The sequence below is a fragment of the Eptatretus burgeri genome, chromosome 4 (assembly GCF_056783735.1).
Source record: "Eptatretus burgeri isolate ZD-2024b chromosome 4, Ebu_testis_v1, whole genome shotgun sequence".
In the NCBI taxonomy this organism is placed as follows: domain Eukaryota; kingdom Metazoa; phylum Chordata; class Myxini; order Myxiniformes; family Myxinidae; genus Eptatretus; species Eptatretus burgeri.
The window spans coordinates 85867794-85890573 of record NC_140964.1 but is presented as its reverse complement, the minus strand read 5'-3'; the positions used below and the strand labels follow the sequence as shown (position 1 = coordinate 85890573).

Below are 22780 nucleotides of genomic sequence, written 5' to 3'. Positions count from 1 at the left end.
CCGGTTAAAATAGGTGTACCATATCCCTGTGTCGTAAGAGGCGACCAGGGTTGCGTCAGGAAGGGCATCCGGCATAAAACATGTGCCAAATCACTATGCGGATCATACGGATGATCCGCTGTGGCGACCCCTAACGGGAGCAGCCGAAAGAAGAAGAAGAAGAAGAAGAATCTCTTTCCTGCAAGCATTGAGTTACTTGACTCAATTTCCTTCCCTTAATGGGTTCACAATTCACATGATGGACGAGATGATATTACTGCCAGCACCGATAAAACCATTTATGCTTTTGGAATCCTTCACACCACATTTCAGCTTTGATTGGTTAGAACGCGACTGTTTTCAGGATTGTCTGACACTCAGCATTCCTTTCCAAACTGTTTGCTAATGGTATGCAGCCCCCCCCCCTCCTTGAATGGTTATCAGAATTTCTCCATGAGCGAAAATTCCGAGTTGGTCTTGATGGTGTTCGGGCTGGTAAGATAGCTTGTTGGTGTGTGTAAATTGCCTCTGAGCTGTCGAAGCAAGGTTCGAATCGCGGCCCAGTTGAAATTGTCACCATGGGGTTTTGTGTGGAAGGTGTGCATAATTGTGGGCACGTCTATTAGATGGTGTTAAGCCAAAAGACCTACATACCAGCACTGGTTGTTTGTGAACGTTAAAGATATCCAATTGTGTATTTTGGGAAAATGAGGTGAGTGACCACTGGCATCCTGAATAAATTATAAATTCCTGCACCTTCAGTTATGAGTATCCCTGTCAGAGTTGCAACCCGTTCAGGATGGCTCGAACCAAGAAGCGTTTTTCGACTCGTCATGGTATGCCACATAGCTCTATAAAAAGGAGCTTCCAATTGTCATTATTATTAGTATTACGACGACGACTACTACTACCACCACTTGATGACATTCAATATCGATCTCCCTATTGAGGCTGGTGTCGCTCAAGGCAGTACTTTAGGACAGACCTTGCTCTTGGTCTACAAAAATAATCACTGCTTCCATGCATAATCCTCTGAAGGCTACATTCTGTGGATGCCTCCACCATGTGCGAAACAGTACACCAGGCCTCTGTGGCACCAATCTCTGCAGATATGGGGAAAAAATAAGTCGTTGGTCAACTCCATGGAAGTTGTCGTTCAATGCAGGCGAATCCCATGCTTTTGTACCTGCAATCTACTTTTCTCACCAACCCCTTGAAGAGCTGCAGACGTTGGAGCTCCAAGACCTAACAATCGATCACAACCTGTCTTTGGTGGATGACATCTTCAAACTGGCCTCTAAGGCAGGCTGATCCCTTGGTATACTCCACAGAACTAAAGGCCCAGTCACACCTTGACGTTGTAGCCAACGTATGCCGATTTTTGAATTTTTTTTCTAAAACGCTGGCACACGTTGAATACGTTATGGGTAAGTTTTGATAACATTGAGAGCACGCTGAAAAACACTGCCATACGTCGTTGTACGTTGGCTTTAAACGTTGTACTTTTCGGTTGTCCTCAAATTTTTGCATGCTTGAAATTTCACGACGTATGTCGGCGTATGACTCACACGTTCCGCTTCGCTGGCCACAAGTTGTATGCACGGTCTGCGATCGTTGACAGACGTCAACACATGCTACTTGTAAGTTAATCACAAGTTGAGACACGCCGAGGTAATGTTTAGCGTACCCGAAACTTATTTCTAACCTATGATTAACGCGTTGTTGGCACGTTACGCGATCGTTGCCACACGTCGACAGACGTTACTTTTAAGTTACTCATAGGCTGAAAGACGTCGGTATAATGGATCGTCCTTGCGTCAGCGTCCACGGCCACGGCCAGGACACTTATTTGCAGCATTCTTCAAACTTTTCTTCGGCATGACGAGGATGTTCACACTTCGATGTCGAGCTTGGCTATGATTCCAATTGTCCATCGGCAGCGTCTCTTTAAAATAGTCGAGTTTGAGCGTTTTAACACGTTCAGAAGAAACGCTTCAAATTTCCAAACCCCAGCGTCAAAAAACAAAGGCGAGTGACAGCAATTTAAATCGTTCATTGTAAACAATGAAAATAGTTGAGTGGTACCGTTTCAAAGTCGTTGAGTGTAAAAAAAAATCCAATTGTTGAGCGCAAGCGTCTACTTTCAATAGTGGAGATGCAGCCATTTAAATCGTTGAGTGGCAGCCTATGAATAGCAAACCCCACGTCACCGGCAAAGATAAACTGCCGCACGATATGGATAAGTTAGGCTATCGTTGGGCATAGTTTGTGAACGCCGGCTACACGATAATTATTCGTTGGTATACCGTATCTATAAGTTATCGAAGCGCTCTATGCACATTATTAGTTCATTGTGCATTTGTCCAACCCGTTATGAATAGACCTAAATCATAAAAACAAGCCATAGCTCATTGTTGAAAAAGCCCCAAAAATAATTAGCCGCGAAGAACTTCGAACAATGGTGCAAAGATGTCTCCTACCCGTGGACACGCGGACGCAAGGAGGATCCATCATAACCCACACCCTCCCCCTCACACTCACCTACTACTGCCAACATGAACATACTAATACTAATACTGATACTGATACTGCTGACATGGACATCGACTCAAAAAGGACTCGAAAACAATGTTGGGTTCCCCTTTTATGAACACCATTTTTATATACCAATTCCCAACATCGCTGGGAACACGTCTTTATATGGCAGTTGTAAGTTAGAAACACGTTCATTTATTTTTTTGTCGACTGGAAGACGTCATTGGAATACGTCTACATACGTTAATGTGTGTTGGGACTACGTAAAGAATTGGTTCAAAGCACGTCAAACATAAGTTAGAAATAAGTTTCGCGTAAAAAAGACATTACCGCGACGTGTTTCGACTTATGAGTAGCTTATAAGTAGCCTTTGTGGACGTGTGTAAGCGTCCACATATCGTGTGTAAAACTTATCCCCATCGCATGCGGAACGTGTGTCATACGCCAAGTAAGTCGTAAAATTTTGAACATGTTTAAAATTTCTTGACGTACTCTACTTACTACGACGTATGATAGCGTACTTTAGCGTTCTACTCACGTATACCAAACTTACTCATACCGTATTTGACGTGCCCCAACGTTTTCGACACATTTTTCTTAGGTAGGCATACGCTGGCAAGATCGCCAAGGTGTGACCGTGATGTTGACACTTCCATTTCTACGGCAGTTATGATTCGAATCGTTGTGCATCAGCCTTTTAATAGGCTACGTCACGACATCGTCGGCGATGCGTGCACCGCGCTATGCCTAAGTTAGACTATCGTTGGGCATAGGTTGTGTAGGCCGACAACAGGTTCAGCATTCGTTGGTATAAGTTATCTATAACACAACGAAACGTTCTGTGTCCGTTACTAATGTGTTATACATAAGACCAAGTCGCAATGAATACGTCCGAATCTTTAAAAAAATATATATCAAAAGTTCAACGTAAGCCAGCGTTTTACATACATTTTAATACGTTGCCATCGCTGGCTAAAACGTCAAGGTGTGACTGGGTCTTAAATCCACTTTGAGCTCCACTTACTCATTACTGTGTATAAGGCCTTGACCAAGTGTTTAACGGAGAATGGGTCCCCAGTCTCCACTGTTGGCTGGATGTGCACCTGCTTCCCTTCAAAAAAAAAAAAAAATCACATGGAGGCATTCAAGCACGAGAATTTAGTGTTATTGGCGTCTCTTGGCAGGAATCTGTGTCCCTGCAGGGTCTTCTTCTTGCCCACTGAAGGCAGGTTGGTGGACTCAGTTTTATGTCACTTAATTTCTTGCATGGGCTGGCAGAATAGCCAAAAGGTATGCACACTCACCTTTGAGTTGTCCAGCCTGGGTATGAATTTCGACTTAGTTATAAACTCTCATCTTGGTGTTTCATATGCAGGACGATGCATCAATGTGTGAACCGTCCCTCAAATGGACGTTGAACTGGGTGTTCCATCTGCTCGCATTAGTTGGTGGATTTTAAAGATCCCATGGCCTCTTTCACAAAGGGGAGGAAAGTTATCACCGGCACATCAATCAACTTCCAGATTACTGCATAGACCAATACGGTGGCACAGCCATGCCTCAATATTGTTGCAATTTGTATTCACTGACAACAACTTCTGTCATTGTTCTTCTCATCCTCGAGGCCCTCTGTCATCCCCCATCCCATCAAGGTCGCATACATTCATCGAGAATTTGACACCTTGTTACCCTCACTAATTCTCGGCTGAGCACTTAACTCCCATTCCTTCATTCCTTTCTTATCTCATCTGTGGAACTGATTAATTACCTCCACCGAAGGTGGACCGATATCACACAGACTCTGCCCACAATCAAAATCACGCACTACCATTTTGTGATGCACCATAGGCCGTAGGCCTCGGGGGGGGGGGGGGGTCAGTCCATGGCCCAGTGCAATTGGAATCATCCCAGGTAAATAACCAGAATGAGGCCTGACACCAGGATTTCCCAAGGGAGGCTGCAAATCTAGAACACTGAACAGTATTTTATTGTCCCAGCAATGCAGTGAGTCTGGATGGGGTGAGGCGGTAGGTCGGGTAGGTCTGATGGGTGAGGGGGAGGGGTCCTGTTGTACGTCACTCCCCTGGAAAATTTGAAATTATAGGCTTCAATACAATCATTTTATGCATTTTAGAGACTATTTGGGATTGCATTTTCTTTTGGACTTTGTAAATTTTCAACTGCCTTATCAAGCTAAAAAACAAAATTAATCACCACATTCATATCTGCATTTCTATTGGTATATGTATAACTTGTGGTCACACTAACGTTCATCAAAAGTTCTTTGTTATTTATAGCATGCCGTTCATCCACAATCGTCTGCAATTTGTATGTACAGTACTTGGGTAAATTCTCCTTGACGTTGAACATAATTACATCTGCCACGCCAGGTGGATGGTGGTTATGTTTTTCATCCCTGTCTGTCGGTTTATTTCTTGCGAAATCGAAGATTCGTAAGTATATTGGTTGGTCTGGTCTGTTATTAGTCCTCTACCAGTTTTACGAGAGGGGACTTCAGGTTTGCTCGCCGTTTGTCCGTCCGTCCATCTGTCTGTCTGTTAATCCCACTTGTGCTATTTTTCAGACTTTTTTTTTCTTCATACACTTTAACATATTCAACTGAAACTTGGTACATTCCTTTGTTATGATAAGTTACAGAACAAGTTCGAGTTTCAGGGTGTTTTGTCAATTTTCAGTCATGCCCTTTTTAAACTGAAAATACCACATATTATACACCGTTCAGTGTTCAGCTGCCCTGACTTCACCCCACTGCTTTACACCCATTGGCTGGACAGCTGACCTGACTGCACCCCAATAAAATCATACCCCGCCACTGCATGAAGCAGCACATATTGGCAGGCCTCAATCCTCGGTGTTAGTCCATGACCCAGTGCAATTGGAATGATCCCAAGTATATAACCATGATGTATTATATAACCACGATGTATTATATATGTACATAAGCCGTACGCATGTTTTTGCTTCATGTATGTACATCAAATTATTTTTAATATGAAGTCAGCAAAGCCGAGAGACGAATGAAACATGGTGGTTGAGAAAGGTTGTTCTTCTTCTTCATTTTCGTTCTGGTATCGGCTGGAACGTGTGTTAAAGTAAGCTATTTTTAGGTCATCTCTATCATCTCAGTAGAGATGACCTAATAATAACAGTCTCAAAGTCTGTCCGCCCGCCCGTACGTCCGTCCGTCTACAATCAAACCGAGTGGAGACAAATAACCAACAGTGGAATGGAATAGAGGTCGATGAGACCTGCACAACGATATAACTTTCAAGGTCGTCCAAGGTCGAGGTCAACGTCACGAGGCTGTCAAAGTTGCGAAAATCGTCGATTTCAAATCGTATCTCCTCCCTCATTTATCAAGAGAGATCAAATGTTATTAGTGATTCAGATACTACGGACTATTATCTAGAACAACACGAGCCATTTTTTTGAAATTTACTCTCGTTCCGATTTTATAGCCCTTCAAACTTCACTCTGATTCCCCGTATGGGCCGTTCATAAAGTACATACAAAAAAAGTATTAACTTAAGAACCGGAACTCTCCGAGACAAATATTACATTTGAAGCTTTTGTCAGATTGAACTAAAACAATGGAACACAAGTTTATATGCACACTCACTTTCATTTATGACAATAACATTGTCTTGAATGTCAATTTGTACTTTTATTTTCATAAATGACGTGCTGTGATATTAAAAGAAAAAGGTAAATTACACCGCGAGGGACTGCATCGTCATGGCTTACAAACATCGGTTCATAAGGAACTGCTGGCTTTGCAAGCGATTAGCGATGGATGAGGGGGTTGGGGGTCACTAGCCTGCATACAGAGGGGGGTGGTTCGTTTTGAAACCCAGTAGTAGAACGTACGTACTTTATGAACTGCCCATATTCCAGTCTGGCACAGAGTTACTTTTGACCTGGCAGAGATGACCGGCACTCCCGCTCGGGGGTATTTTTTTCTCCAGTTTTTTTTTTTATCCTCGTTGTCTTTATTGGTTTCTAGTCTACAAAAGATATGAGGAAATGAAAATTGCTTTTCCATTTATTTTGCTGAATAGACCCAAGCACGGTGGGTTATAGCTTATAGGTTTTCTATTTCTTCATTGGGACCAGAAGGGGACATGAATTACAAGGCAATCCTCGCTATTGTAACTTGGTGAAATCTTTTTTGCCAAGTATGTTGATCGATTCAGTTAGTTTGTTATTTGGCAAAAAATGTTTTTGTCAAGTATGTTGATCTGTTTCATTTTTACTTCTTTGTTACTCGTAAAGTCGAAGATTTTTCAAATATATTTGTCAGTCGATTTTGTTGGGTGGTCGCGAGACTACCATTATTCTCAGGTTTTCCGTCTGTCTGTATGTATGTAATGGACAGCTCTGGAGGCCAGAGGAGTCGACCGATTTTGATGAAACTTGACTGGTGGGTTCATACCATGATGTAGTTGTATGCTTTTGAGCACCGTTGCTATGGATGCCACCGTTGCCTAGCAACGGGACTTTGAATTTTTTTAAAAATCCGAAATTTTTTTCCCGAAAATGAAAAATCGGCTTCAGCGCTTTTATGCGCACTATAATCAACCTCTTTGTCAAAATTTTTCAGCCCGATCCGTCAAAAACTATGACTAGTATGCAATTATATAGCGACCACCCATGTCACCTACCGGCTTGTTATTCTGTCTGTCTGTTTGTCAATCGCCTACATGTCACAATTCTAAACCGATCATCATGAAACTTTATCAGGTTGTACAGGCAGTCTCAACTGAGAAGCCTTTTGATTTTGAGATCAAAGGTTGAAGGTCATGTTGAGGTCAAATTTCTATAATTGTCATTTTTTTCATCCGATTGACTTGCAAATTAAACAGGAATTGCATAGTCCATCACTGAAAACTTTTTTTTGAGGTCAAAAGTCAACTCAACGTCAAACTTCTAAAATCATCAAATTTCATCTGAAAAAATTGTCAATTTACATTTTATTAACTTTGTGATTAAACAGCAATTGCATAGTCCATCAATGAATTGGGAAAGCAACTATTTTTGAGATCAAAAGGTCAAAGGTCAACTCAATGATAAACATCTGAAAAATCGTCAATTTATCTCTTAATAACTTGAAAGTTAAACAGGATTTGCATAGTCCATCACTGAATTGGGAAAGCAACTACTTTTAAGGTTAAAGGTCAACTTGATGTCAAACTTCTAAAATCATCAAATTTCATCTGATTGACCTGAGCTTTGATTAAGATTGTCAATTTTAATCTTCATGAAATGGACAATTTGATGTATCCGTGGCAAACTTTGGAGAGAGGAGTGGATTTTGCCTGTATCGTGCTCTGTATGATGTCTTTTTCTTGTTTGTTTGTCTGTATTGTAGCTTGTTCAAATAGTGTGTATTTTCTCACCCCAATTTTGTTTCAAATCACTATTCTAATGCAATAACTAACGTCTGTTTTTCATTGAATTGTGTGTATTTTCGCTTGTTCGAAGCAAAACAACACATTTTACTCATTAAACCTTATTTATGGAAAAACAGTCGAATTTGCCAACACAAATATTTTTTAACAACACAATAGCTGTTCTGACTCCATGTTTTTTGTTGCAAATCACTATGCCAATGCAATATAATGTGTTTTTCAACCAATAGTGTGTATTTTAACTTGTATGAAGGAAAACAACACATTTTACACAAGAAACTTTATTCATGCAAAAACTGTCTACTTTGCCAACACAATCGTTTTTTAACAACAAATTAGGTTGTTCTGACCCAGTTTTTGTTCTGAATCACTATTCTGATGCAGAAATGCACGTTTCTCATCAAATAGTGTGTATTTTAGCTTGTTCTATAAAAACAACACTTTTTACACAGAAACCTTGTATTAGGCAAATTCGATGTTTTTGCATGAACAAATGTTTTTAATAACACATTCGCTTTTTCTAACCTCATTTTTGTTTAAAATCACTCACTATTCTACTTCATAAACACATTTTTCAACAAATAGTCTGTATTTTAGCTTGTTCTAAGCAAACAATCCATTTCAAACAAATAGCATTATTCCTGCAAAAACTGTCTTGTTCATACAAGTGTTTTTAACAACACATTAGGTTGTTTTGACCCCGTTTTTTGTTCTAAATCTCGATTCCGATGGAAAAACGCGTGTTTCTTATCAAATAGTGTGTATTTTAGCTTGTTCTATGCAAAACAACACTTTTTTTTTCAGAAACCTTATTTATGCAAAAACAGTTTCATTTGCCGAATACAAGCGTTTATTTAGAAACACATTAGAGGTTGCTCTGACCCAGATTTTTGTTCCAAGTCAATATTTTAAGCAGAAACATCTGTTTTTTCATCAAATAGTGTGTATGTTCGCTTGTACGATGCAAAACGACACATTTTACATAAAAAAAACTTATTCAAAAACGGTCTAATTTGCCAATACAATCATTTTTAACAACAAATAGCTTTTTCTCATAATTTTGTTTCAAATCACAATTCTAATGCAAAAACGCATGTTTATCAACAAATAGTATGTATTTTAGCTTGTTTGAAGCAAAACACCACATTTTACGCATGAAACCTTATTCATGCAAAAACCATCTAATTTGCCAATGCAGGTGTTTCTAACAACACATGAAGTTGTTCTGACCCCGTTTTTGTACTTAATCACTATTTTGATGCAGAAAGGCGTGATTTAATTTTTTTTGATCAAATAGTGTGTATTTTCGCTTTTACAAAATGAAACAACACATTTTACACAGAAACCTTGTTCATTTAAAAATGCTCTAATATGCCTAATTCAAGTGTTTTTAAGTAACATATGAGCTTTTTCTAACCCCAATTTTGTTTTAAATCTCTATTCTAATGCAAAAACACATTTTTTTTTAAAAACAAATCATGTATAGTTATCTTGTTCAAAGCAAAACAATCCATTTTAAACATGTAACCTTATTCATGCAAAAACGGTCTAATTTGCCTAACACAAGTGTTTTTAATAACACATTGGCTTTTTATAACCCCAATTTTGTTTTAAATCACTATTCCAATGCAAAAACGCATTTTTCAGCAAATGGTGTGTATTATAGATTGTTCTTAGGAAAACAATCCATTTTAAACATGTAACCTTATTCATAAAACAATGGTCTATTTTGCTAATACAAGCGTTTTTAGCAAAACGTGATTGTTCTGATCCTGTTTTTTTGTTCCAAATCATGATTTTTATTGAGAAAAGCATGCTTATCAAATGTTGAGTATTTTGGCTTGTTCTAAGCAAAACAACACATTTTTCACAGAAACCATATTTATGCAAAAGCGGTTGAATTTGACTCATACAAGTGTTTTTAAGAACAAAAAGCTTTCTCACCCCATTTTTGTTTCAAATCACTCTATCCTCATGCAAAAACTGTGTATTGTAGCTTGTACGAAGCAAAACAACACATTTTACACAAGAAAACTTATTCATGCAAAAACTGTCTAGTTTGCTCATGCAAGTGTTTATATCACCACATTAGGTTGTTCTGACCCCGTTTTTGTTCTTAATCACTAGGTTGATGCAGAAACGTGTGTATTTCCTCAAATAGTGTGCATTTTGCTTGTACTAAGCAACACAACATATGTTATACACGAAACCCTATTCCTGCAAAAATTGTCTAGTTTGCTCATTCAAGTGATTTTATCACCACATTCTGTTGTTCTGACCCTGTTTTTTTGTTCTTAATCACTATTCTGATGGAGAAACGTGTGTTTTTCTTCAAATAGTGTGTATGTTATCTTGTACAAAAGAAAACAATCCAATTTACACAAAGTAACCTTATATTCACGCGAAAGTGTCTGATTTGCTAATACAAGCATTTTGAAAACAGATTGTTGTTTTGACCCAGTTTTTTGTTCTAAATCACGACTGTTATGGAGAAATGAGTGTTTCTCATCAAATAGTGTGTTTTTTTTTTTAGCTTATTCTAAGCAAAACACATTTTTCACAGAAACCTCATTTCATGCAAAAATGGTTTAATTTGCCTAACACAAGCGTTTTTAATAACAAATAGCTTTGTCCAACCCAAATTTTGTTTCAAATCACTATTCCAATGCAAAACTGTTTTTCATCAAATAGTGTGTATTTTAGCTTGTACAAAACAACACATTTTACACAAGAAACTGTATTCATGAAAAAAGAACGGTCTATTTAGCTCATACAAGGGGTTTTTTTTATCAACACATTAGGTTGTTCTGACCCAGGTTTTTGTTCTTAATCACTATTCTGATGGAGAAACGCGTTTTTCATCCAATAGTGTGTATTTTAGCTTGTACAAAGTAAAACAACACATTTTTCACAGAAATATTATTCATGCAAAAATGGTTGGCCATTTGGCCTATTTTGACGTTTTGGCTGAAGTTTAGCTCAAAATTAATAGGTGGTTGAAATCATCTCCCTGACATGCAAATTATCTTCAAATTTCAAGTCAATCGGATGAAAATTGAGGATTTTAGAAAATTTGGCCCAAATTGGCCTTTTTGATCTTTTGGCCTCTGTTTACCTTAAAATTAATAGGTGGTTGAATTCAGTGACTGATATGCAAATGCTCTTCAAATTTCAAGTTAATTGGATTAAAACTGAGGATTTTGGAAATTTGGCCAATGTTGACCTTTTGGTCGAGGTTGACCTTATCACCTATGGTAACGCCAAAAACAATACATGGTTGAATTCAGTGACCTGATATGTAAATACTTTTCAGATTTCAACTCAATTGGATGAAAATTGAGGATTTTAGAAAATTTGGCCCAAATCGGCCTTTTTTGATCTTTTGGCCTATGTTTACCTTAAAATTAATAGGTGGTTGAATTCATTGACTGATATGCAAATGCTCTTCAAATGTCAAGTTAATTGGATTAAAATTGAGGATTTTGGAAATTTAGCCTATGTTGACCTTATTGCCAATGGTAACGCCAAAAACAATAGATGGTTGAATTCAGTGACGTGATATGTAAATACTTTTCAGATTTCAACTCAATCAGATGAAAATTGAGGATATAGAAAATTTGGCCCAAATTGACCTCTTGGCCGAAATCTACCTCAAAATTAATGTGTTTGAATTTGGTGACCTCATATGCAAATGGTCTTCAAATTTCAAGTTTCAGGTAAGGAGGAAACTTGTTTGGGATGTCGCTGTAAATCCAACAATGACTTGAAAGATCTGCAAGCCTCTATGTCCCAGAAGGGGTTCAGTGTTCATCAATGAACAATATCCTGTTCCCTTCACAAAGCTGGCCTCTGGAGAGGTGGTAAGAAATAATGTGAAGAAAAATTTTCTGGTCAGACGAGACAAAAATTGAACTTTTTGGTCTAAATTCAAAGCGTTACATCTGGTGCAAGCCAAACACTGCACATCACCAAGTGAACACCATCCCTGCTGTGAAGCATGGTGGTTGCAGTATCATGTTATGGGGCTGCTTTTAATCAGTTGGGACAATGCAAAGTATGGGAGAATTCTTGATGAAAACCTGCTTGAGTCGGCCATGAATCTGAACCTGGGTAGGAGATTCACATTTCAGCAGGACAATGATCCGAAGCACAAAGCCAGTCACACTGGAGTGGCTGAATAAGAAGAAAATAAATGTTCTTGAGTGATCCAGTCAAAGTCCTGACTCAAACCCAATTGAACATTTATGGCGAGACTTGAAGATTGCATTTCATCGACGATCCCCATCAAACTTGGCAGAGCTAGAACAATTTTCATGTGAAGGATGGGCAAATATTTCAACATGTCACTGTGCGATGCTGGGAGAGTCATACCCAAAAAGACACGTAGCAGTCATTGCTGCAAAAATTGCTTCCACCAAGTGCTAACCTAAGGTGCTGAATACTTTTACAACCAGTGAATTTTTATTTGTGCATATTTTCTGCAGGTATTCCTGACATGTAACCTCCTTCAACTATAACAGTTTCATTTGATCTCTTCAGTTATGAATTAAAAAAAGTTCATTTGGAAAAATTGTTTCAACATGATTCATCTAAACGTGGTCGGCGGTGACTACTATGCAGGCCACTGTATATATATATATATATCCCATATTTCTGTGAGTATAATTTGCATTCAGAAACATAACAATTATGATAAACTCACTGACATTGTCACTCCATTGTCTAAACGGTGAAAATTATATTTAAACGACGATTTGAATAACAGATTTCGTGTTAGCAACGGCAGATTAAAAGTGTCCGGCAAGCAGAAATGAGCCAGTGTAAACAAACACACGGCGCATGTGCAAAAGGCTTAATTTAGCATTCCTATGTCATTTCGAACATCCCATATTGTCTGCACTCAACATACAGGCAAGCTTTCGGTAAAAATATTAAAATTCACTAAAATTACTGAAGCAATGTTCCATGGTGCTGTTCCCTGTAGCTGCCAGACTCGACTGTCTCTTGCACTTGAATGAAAATTCAATCAGCCACAGATGGAAGAATGATCAAATTAATAAAGGTGGTTGTTATCCTTTTATTGACATTAAGTCATTAAATATAAATTCTCAATCAAATAAGATGATAATTAGGACAGTATTTTATTGACACAATTTTGGTACATTCTATATTTCATTCAAAAAATATATAAAAGAGTAAAAATTCATTTAACTGGTAATTGTATATATTTTTTTCTTATGAACAATGCAAATTGAGAGATCTGTAAAGAGCGCTTGCAATCTCTGCATTTTGCTCCATTTTGGGGGAGATCACCATGGTTTCACCGACCAGCATGAGTTGGAACCTCTTTGTGTACATAACTGGGTGATCACATTTCTTTTCTTACCTTTGACAAAATAAGATGAGTGGTGAAAAGAAAGAACATTTTGCTGTCATGTGCTAGTCGGTTTTTATTTTATGATTGAGAACCATCTGATTCAGACCGGAAGTATTTTTTAGATGTTTGGGAAGGTCAGTCTTTGAATACATGTCTTCTAAGTGAACCCATGACATGGCAATGTGAACAGACATGTGAATTAGACATCGTTTGATGTAATTTGCACAATAGACATCGAAAAATGACAGAATTATGTGGATTCATTGCATAACTTTTTGGTAAATACACGGACGGCATGCGTATCTCTTATGATTTAGCACCTTTAAAAAAAAAAAATGCATTTCACATCACCTGGATGGTGGTGAGATCTGGAATATTTGCAATGATCATTATTAATCATGGTAAGCAGAGTGTACTCACTATTCCACATCGTTTCATGTAAACTCAACAAGGATAAGGATTTTTCATCAATTTTTGGTTGCTTTTTTACTTCGTACAGTATTACCAACTGAAGCAATTATTCATGATGAAAGAACCCAGGTTGTAATTGCATGACAGAATTATCCTTGTAATTCACATGAAGGCATGACACCTTCTTCAGTCTTTGTCCTGCATGTGATTGCTGTACAAGCTCCACTATGAGTATTAGATTCCATATTTATTTTAAAAATTGCATAAAAAAATCTAAATAATCTTGCGCTTGTAATTGTTCGAGTGGTGATGTTGACAGTAAAGATCCATTTTGTTTGTGAATTAACCATGTATGGGTCATTGACTCAATATTATTTTCCCCTCTTGACAGACCCTTATTCCAAAGGATGCTGAAAGTTTATGACTTTTGTTTCAAATATTCACTGGCAAAGTGCTAATGGCAAATCACCGAATAACGGAATGGCCTTTGAAAGGTCCTTTTGGGTTCCTTTGCAGAAATGTTACAACTGAATATTCGGTGCCATTTCCTTTGCGAATCTCTATAAAGGAGATCACTTCATCAGATAACAGTAGCTGTTGGACTGATCGAACAGCATAGGTAGTGTCCTCAACTGAGAATAGCCTGTGCCCTTACCTGGCTTTGTTTGCCCGATAAAAGAGCACCCAACTATAAACGTATCCTACTGTTTCGCAAACAGTGTTGCATCGAGTGCACTCTCCTTTGCAAGGGGGTGCTAAGCTGGTTGCCTCATTCGCTGCTACCCACTTGTGAATGTGAAACTTCATGTAAAGAAGTTGCAAATAGCAAGCGGTGCTATTGTGTGCCAGTGTTTTCCAGATTTTCAAAATCCCACCCCTTGGTTTCCATAAAAACTCAAATTTGCTCGTCACGATCGCCATATATGCCAAGCATTGCTGAGGGTGGTTGGCAACTTCAGGGCTATGGAAATCCGCTTACGGCAAGGCTGAGTGTCATCTGTCCAAAGGGATGCTCATGTGTTGTTTCAAAAGAGAAACAACACAAAATACTGCAGTAAAGCCTTTAAGCTTAAATTTTAATACAAATAACTTAAAGTTATCTTTTGAAGCTTTGTATCACTTTCAGTCAGAAAAATGTTCTGCAAAAAAGATTAAAAAGCAGATATAATCTGGGGATTGAAAGAGTATAGTTTTTTTTATCCCCCGCCGCGTGGCGGAAGGGGGATATTGTTAAATGATGCCGGCATCCACGTGTAATTGTGTATTATACATTTTATTGAAAGTGCATTATATTAGTTATATCAATTTTATCTAAAAGCTGTGCAGCAGATTAAGGCTGTGGAGAATGGAAACAACAATTAAAAAATCTTCATGCATTACAAACATGCTTGTGTGCAGTGAGATAAGGTAAGGTTAGGAAAACCGAAGTTGAAGGTGACCCGAAGGATCCTCGTTCACTGGCTTCTACCACTTGGGTAGAGGGGTGGGAGGGGGGAGGGCACTGCTCTCCGCAGATCAACCGTTATTGATCTCTGACCCCCAGCAAGCTGTTGCTCACTTTGCCGACCTCAAAAGGATGACAGGCTGAGTCGACCTATCTGTTTTTATTTTGGTATGGCTGGGGCTTGACCTCAGGACCCTAAGATCCAAAGCCAACCACCTTAATTGCTAAACCACCATCAGGCATGGCAGTGAAATAACCTGATGATAGATATTCAATCTTCATAGGGAATTGTATCATTTACAAATGTGTTTCTCATGGATCATTTTTGTTTTCTGTGAAATAGTTCATTGCATTAAAATCAAAATCTGTTCACATTTGAACTGCCTAAACCAGACATGCTTTGTTATTGCAATTAGAAGTTCAAGTTGTCATCAAATCCTCACTTTCACAAACAACTCATTTAACTTCATGATATCATTAAGGCTGTGGTTGCAAACAATTCAACTTTGCCCATAGCGTAAAGTATTTTTTCTTCTTTACATGAAGTGACCTATCATTATAATATCAGATTATAATGATCATCTCTACATATTGTTTCTTTTATGCTCTGTAGAGGTCATTGTGATCAAGACAATACAGCACTGTCCATACTCAGCAAAAGATGAAATAACATGAATCTATATAAAACTTGATGGAGAAAAGAAAAGAAAATGAAGTTGAAAATCCAGATTTTTTTTTTTTTATGAGAACTTTCAAATTCCAAATTTGTCACATCTTCAGTGCATTTCATGAAGAAGTGGGGGAAAAAATAATGTGGAACAAACGCATCATGAAAAACATGAAAGGTATATAGCCAATTTGATTTCACTATCGCAAGGCATAAACCAACTGCGCCCTTACATAATTCAATGAAAACCTAATTTCACATGACATCGTTGGTGTATTATACAATGCCAGGTTGCTCAATTAAATTTAAGAAACCAATTTTAACTAAGGTTAAAAAATTTTTACATTTTTTTTAAAGTCACCAAAACTTTATTTTGCAGAGGATAACTCAAGAAGATTTTCATTTGGGAGGAGATCTCAGGTTTGTGCTGTAAGTGTTTTATGACGCCATCAGATGGATGTCTCGAACAGCTGCAACAACAAATATATTTGAATGGATTGTGTAATTGACAGTCAAAAACAAAAATATGACGGTTAGTCTACATAATAGAGATTGGAGGGATTGAGAAAGAAAAAAAATTGTTTTTGCAAAAAGTGAAGAAAAAGACAATGAGAGCTAAAGTGGCTGTGGTTATGCCAATGGCTGCAGTAGTGACAGGCTGTTAATTATAAAGGGATTGATAGTGCAATGGATGGTGACACAATATATTTATTATGACAGAAGTTGTGATTCTCCCATCATATTTGCATTCTTCCTAACTTCCCTTTTTCTTTTTCATCAATCCATCTCTCTCGCTCTTCTAATTTTCCCAGTTTACCTGCCACCCCCACACACCTCCCCCAATCCGGACCCAACCCTCCTTCCTTTGTGTTTAAATAATAAATAGGTGGTGTATTACTGTAATGGGCATACAGTGTAAAAGGGTGTGGATAAACGACTTCCAATTGCAACAGATTGTGAGGTTTACAAGCTGCTTGACTTACCATGGGGCTTTTCGTCCGACTGGGATGGATGGGCACTTCATTGGGCAAAGGTGGTAGTGGATATGGCTCTCTGCGAGACGTGAATGAGGCAGATGAACCTGACAGAGACTTGCTGGGTGAAGCATTTCTATGAGGAATAACAATGCAATTGTATCACAAGCCAATAAGAGGAAAACTCGTATATCTACCATTCTTTATTCAAATCGATGTCAGCCAATGTCTAAATGGAGACAGTTTGGGCAATTTTAACATTTAAGCGAGCCTCAAATGGACAGCAATGGAAGTTAAATATAAATAAAGGGCAGACATATGCCACTCCACTCCATTTCTCCTTACTCCACCCCCCTCCCAACTCTACCCCCCCACTCCTCATCAAATTAAGTAAGGGGTACATTGGGTTAGCATTCCAGATGATGAAAGGAATTAATCGATTGAATTGATGGAATGTAGATGATCTGATTTCCTCGTTTTTGATGTGATATAATACGTGATCACCAGCCACAAACAGGAAGTATTAAAACCGACTAATTTTCATCTTCAGGTTATATGCAGCATTAGGCTGTTGCCTTAGGGTGCAGCTGTGCTGCTGATGCAGTGCTCTCTGCTGGTTAGGGCAGGAATTTTGAATTTAGCCATGGTGTTGGCGATGGCATCTCCAAGGTCAGGCATCTCTAAGGAGGAGTTAATTCTTGCAGAAATTTTTCGTTTAGGCTCACTTGGGTGCGCCTGGATGGGTATGAGAGTTGTGGAGTAATGGCTGAAACCTGAATCCGATCCAGGTTGTTCCTGATGACTCCATCTTTGCTCTCTACTTCTTTGGGTCCCTTCTTGGTCTTCTGTTTCATTATGCTTGTACCATACACTGATGCTGTGTGGACTGTGCTTTCCTGCTGATGGACATGTGATAGCTTGTACATGTTGCTGCGTTTGAGCATGGGGAGTAACTGCTGAATTAGATCTGTCTGGGGTATTCCCGACAGTTTTGTTCTTTGTTCCTTTTTAGGTCATCTCTTTGAGCATGACCTAATAATATTGGTGTTGAGAGGAGAGGTGACGATCCGTCTGTCCGTTCACAATGAAGTTGAAGCGGGAGATCTGGTCATTAGTGATCCTGATAGAGGTCGATGAGACGTACACGATGGTATGACTTTCAAGGTCACCGAAGGTCAAGGTCAAGGTCACGAGGTCTTTGAAGTTGCGAAAATGACGATTTTCAAATTCTATCTCCTCCGCTATTTCTCAAGCGATCTTGAATTTGATTGTGGCATATGAATCTATTATATGGGACAATATCTAAATTTTGATCGGGCCGGATTTTCGATATTCGCTTTCGTTTTCGTGTCACATGACTTCAAAGTTGGCAAAAAATGCGAAAATGACAATTTTCAAAATATATCTCCTCCTACATTTCTCAAGCGATCTTGAATTTGATTGTGGCATATAAATCTATGGGACAATATCTAAATTTTGTCAGGCCGGATTTTCGATATTCGCTTTCGTTTTCGTGTCACGTGACTTCAAAGTTGGCAAAAAATGCGAAAATGACAATTTTCAAAATCTATCTCCTCCTACATTTCTCAAGCGTTCTTGAATTTGATTGTGGCATATAAATCTATGGGACAATATCTAAGTTTTGTCAGGCTGGATTTTCGATATTCGCTTTCGTTTTCGCGTCACGTGACTTCAAAGTTTGCAAAAACTGCCCTACCTTCAGGAGGCTATATATTTTCTCGCAGAGATGACCGTCACTCCCGCACGGGGGTAATTTTATTAATTTTTTTGTATACCTTGACGAGGCTTGTGTGAGAGCGAACACACAACGCACAGCAACGGGAACATGAGACAAGAGGGGCAGGAGTGGGAAGGAGTGGGAAGGACAAAACAGTAGGGAACAGAGACATTAGGAGATCTGTGGAAGGGAGAGGGATGGGGCGGGGAACATGGGGGAATAGAAGATGGACATTACAGGGACTTTCAGGAAGGAAAGCAGGGAATTTGAAGGAGGTGGGCTTGGGTGGATTATCGGGGGTAAAAAAGATCGAGGATTTGGATGGGGGATGATAAAAAAGATGATAGGTGGTGGTGAACAGCTGTTTTGAAGGCCTGGAGGGAAGAATGGGATTGAATAGAGTGAGGGAGTGTATTCCAAAGCTGGGAAAAAATAGGAATGAAAGAGTGAAGGTGAGCAGTGATTCGTGATTTTGGTAGTTTTACCAGAAAGGGGTTGTTGGTGGACCTTGAGCGCCCTGCGGAAATGTGGTGGGGACAAATCGCAGAGAGAGCAGGGGGGGGGGCAAGGCTGGAGAGGGGGCTGTCGAAGACAGAAAGACCACCGACCAGCCTGCGGTGAGAGAGTGAGAGGCCCAAAGACAGCGTCATTGCGGGAGATGCCAATGATCTGAAATCCCTTGGTTTCCACAGCATGAAGCCGAGAAAGGTGGGAGGTAGGAGCACCAGCCCAGAGGGGAAAGCAGTGCTCCATCACGCTGCGGACGAAAGCTTTGTAAGTGGTCAGGAGCTCAGGTGGGCCGAGGAAGGACTTTGCACGACGGAGGATTCTCAATCTTTCAGGAGGAGGAAGGACTTTCACATTTCCTTCTAATTTTTAGCTTATCTGGAATTTACATTCCAGGTAAGGTATTGTCATCGTGTACCGTCTGTCCGTCCGTCTCCTTTTACGACTTCTCCAGCCAAACTGCTAGGCCGATCCAGCTGAAATTTTGCAGCAACATTCCTCACTTGACTGATAACAGGAATTGCAAAGCTCGTTCCGGTCACATGACTTTAAGTATGTCAAAATAGCCAACTTCGTAAATTTCTTGAAAAATCTTCTTCTCCAGACCCACCAATCAGAATGATAAAAAATTTGGGTTACAACATGAGGCCAGGACATGGATGTTAAATTGCGAAGGTCATGCTGATCACGTGACCGGAAATGTGTCAAAATGGCCGACAGTGAATTTTGGAAAAATTGCATAAATTCCTTCAAAAATCTTCTTCTCCAGACCCACCAGTCAGAAAGTTACCAAATTTGGGTTACAGGATAAGGACAGGGTCCTGATGTTACATTGCGGAGGCCATGCCGATCAGTTGACCAGAAGTGTGTCAAAATGGTGGTCCTGTAAATTCCTTTCAAAATCTTCTTCTCCTGATCCACCAGTCAGAATGGTACCCAATTTGGGCTGCAACATTCGGCCATGGTAGGGATGTTAAATTGTGGAGGGCATACTGATCACATAAACAGAAGTGTGTCAAAATAACTGACCGTCAATTTTTGTGAAAATCGCATAAATTCCTTCAAAATTTTTCTTCTCCAGACCCACCAATCATGATCCGACCAAATTTGGGTCACAACATTAGGACACGGTCCTAATTTTATATTTCTGAGGCCATGCTGATCACGTGACCGGAAGTGTGTCAAAATGGCTGACTTCGTCAACTTTTGGGAAAATTGTATTAATTCCTTTAAAAATCTTCTTCTCCAGACTCACCTGTCAGAATGCAACCAAATTTGGGTTGCAACATTATGGTAGAGTAGGGATGTTAATTATATTGTGGAAGTCGTGCGGATCACATAGGTGATCTCTTACCCCAAGCAAGCTGTTACTCACTTTGCCGACCTCAAAAGGATGGCAGGTCATGTGATTTCCTTTGTACACAAATGGTAAAAATATGCCATTTGTGTACAAAGGGCATTTGTATACAAATGGCATATTTTTCATGCGATCTTCATATTTCCTTTAATGACAAACATCACTCGTGCACATAAGCAGTTCATTTCATGGCAGACTTCGTCAACTTTTGGGAAAATTGCATTCCTTTAAAAATCATCTTCTCCAGACCCACCTGTCAGAATGCCAACAAATTTGCATTGCAACATTATGGTAGGATAGGGATGTTAATTATATTGTGGAAGTCATGCGGATCACGTGACCAGAAGTGTGTCAAAATGGCCGACCGTCAACTTTTGGGAAAATCGCATTAATTCCTTTAAAAATCTTCTTCTCCAGACCAACCCATGACAATGCGACCAAATTTGGGTTACAACATTTGGACAAGGTCGTGATGTTAAATTACGGAGGTCATGCCAATCACATGACCGGAAATGTGTCAAAATGGCAGACTTCATAAAAGTTTTGGATAATCTCAAAAATTCCTTCAAAAATATTTTTCTCCAAACCCACCTGTCAGAATTCTACCAAATTTGGGTTACAACATTCGGCTAGGGCCCAGATTAGCTACAGGTCCAGTGGTCTTGGTATTTCTATTTTATTTTATAATTCTCTTTATTCATTCTAATTCTTGCTTTTTTTTCTCTTTCATCTCAAAATTCCTCCTTTTCACTATCTATCTTTCTTAGGAGAAATAAATTCTTGCAGAAAATTTTCTGGAAGGCTCATTTGGCTGCACCTGGATGGGTTTGAGGGTTGTGGAGTAATGGTTGAAACCCGAACCCGATCCAACTTCAACCCGATGACTCCATCTTTGCTCTTTACTTCTTCGGGGTCTTTCTTGGTTTTCCGTTTCATTTCTCTTCACGAAGGACACCATGGGATCTTTATCATCCACCAACGAATACTGTCAGACGGGACTCCCGTTTAACGTCCATCTGATGGATAGCACACATATTGATGAACCACCCGATTATAGCTGTGTTGAGATTCAAACTCAGGCGAGGCAGCGTAGAGGTGTGTGTGTGTGTGTGTGTGTACCTCGAGTTAGACCATCCTGCTAACCCTTTCGTGATACAGTATAGTGAAAGGAAATCTCATCTTCATTTCATGATACAAGATATCATCTTTCCTCTCATGCCATAAAGCCATTTGTTGAGATCATTATTATTATTTTCATTATAATTACGTATTGTTATATCATATATTTAGAGGTTATCCTGCTGGTGTTCCCATTGGAACCCCTCGCTTATGAAGTAGGAAACCAATCCGATACGTGTCTGTTCACTGTCCACCAATGTACTAGTAATTAATGGAAATATACATTGATGTCCACGGACATCTGTGTCCTCCATGCTCCTCAAAAGGTCTTAGAGTCATGTTTTAAAATAAAAACTTTAAACAAACCAATACATTCACTTCAATGGAAGTGTGCCTCAACCGTGGTGTTGCGATTGTTTTCTGTTGCATCTCACGAAATTGACCATCCGGAGGTTAATTTATTCATTCACATCGAGTAAGCAATGCTTTATTTGTGGGACAATGATGCATAAGCACCTGTCTCAGAGGAAGAAGCATGTAAGCTTGGTATGAAAGGTTGAGATTTCCGGCCATGGAGACCCCATCATTGTTGAATGATCCTATTATTTTTGAAAAGCCTGAAGTTTACTTCAAAGTGATTGCATTGGGGGTGATTCCATCCCTGGACATAAAGGACCACAATACATTTCATGGGAGTTCTTGCAAAGTAGATGGTTCCCTAAAGCAGTGGTTCTCAACCTTTTGGAGCCATGACCCCCCCAAAAAAATTAAGTTGTGGTTCGCGACCCCCTTCCCGACTCACACTTGAAACACACTGCAGTGATGTCACGGAGCGCATAAAAAAATCCACAGTGCCTGGAGCACATTGGTCAACGCCAAGGTACTACCAGCTGTTAAAACTAAACAGAACTAAACGAAACTAAACTGGCATCACAAATTAATTATTTACACTCTGATGAATAACACAGTAAAAACAGTCAGCCACATTCATAAAAAAGGCTTCTGTAATTGCAAAGAGCGGTATGTAGCCTATTTATGCACGGGACACAGACTGGAAGAATGAGCGACCCTCTGCTGCAGACAGAGGTTACGATCACACATGACAGCTACCAGACAGACACAAACCTTGCATTACTGACCAAAAATATACAAAAAACAAAATAACAAAAAAAAAATTAAATCAATTTGGCTTTTAAGTACAGTTTTAAATTTTATTCAAGATCCGACAGCACAACTCATTGTG

The 22780-nt window shown here is 39.2% G+C and overlaps 1 protein-coding gene across 5 annotated transcripts in view; it reads right to left on the bottom strand.

Annotated features, from left to right (window-relative positions):
- Window positions 1–13065: 13065 nt before the first annotated feature.
- Window positions 13066–22780, bottom strand: part of ADAM11 (ADAM metallopeptidase domain 11) — a 266893-nt gene continuing 257178 nt past the window's right edge. For all 5 annotated transcript variants that reach the window (XM_085879155.1, XM_085879152.1, XM_085879151.1 and 2 more), the window contains 2 exons: window positions 16826–16952; window positions 13066–16312 (listed from right to left, as the gene is read on the bottom strand). In XM_085879155.1, coding sequence (XP_085735281.1) covers window positions 16292–16312; window positions 16826–16952 — 148 coding nt within the window. In that variant the 3' untranslated portion in view covers window positions 13066–16291. The remainder of the gene's footprint in view (window positions 16313–16825; window positions 16953–22780) is intronic.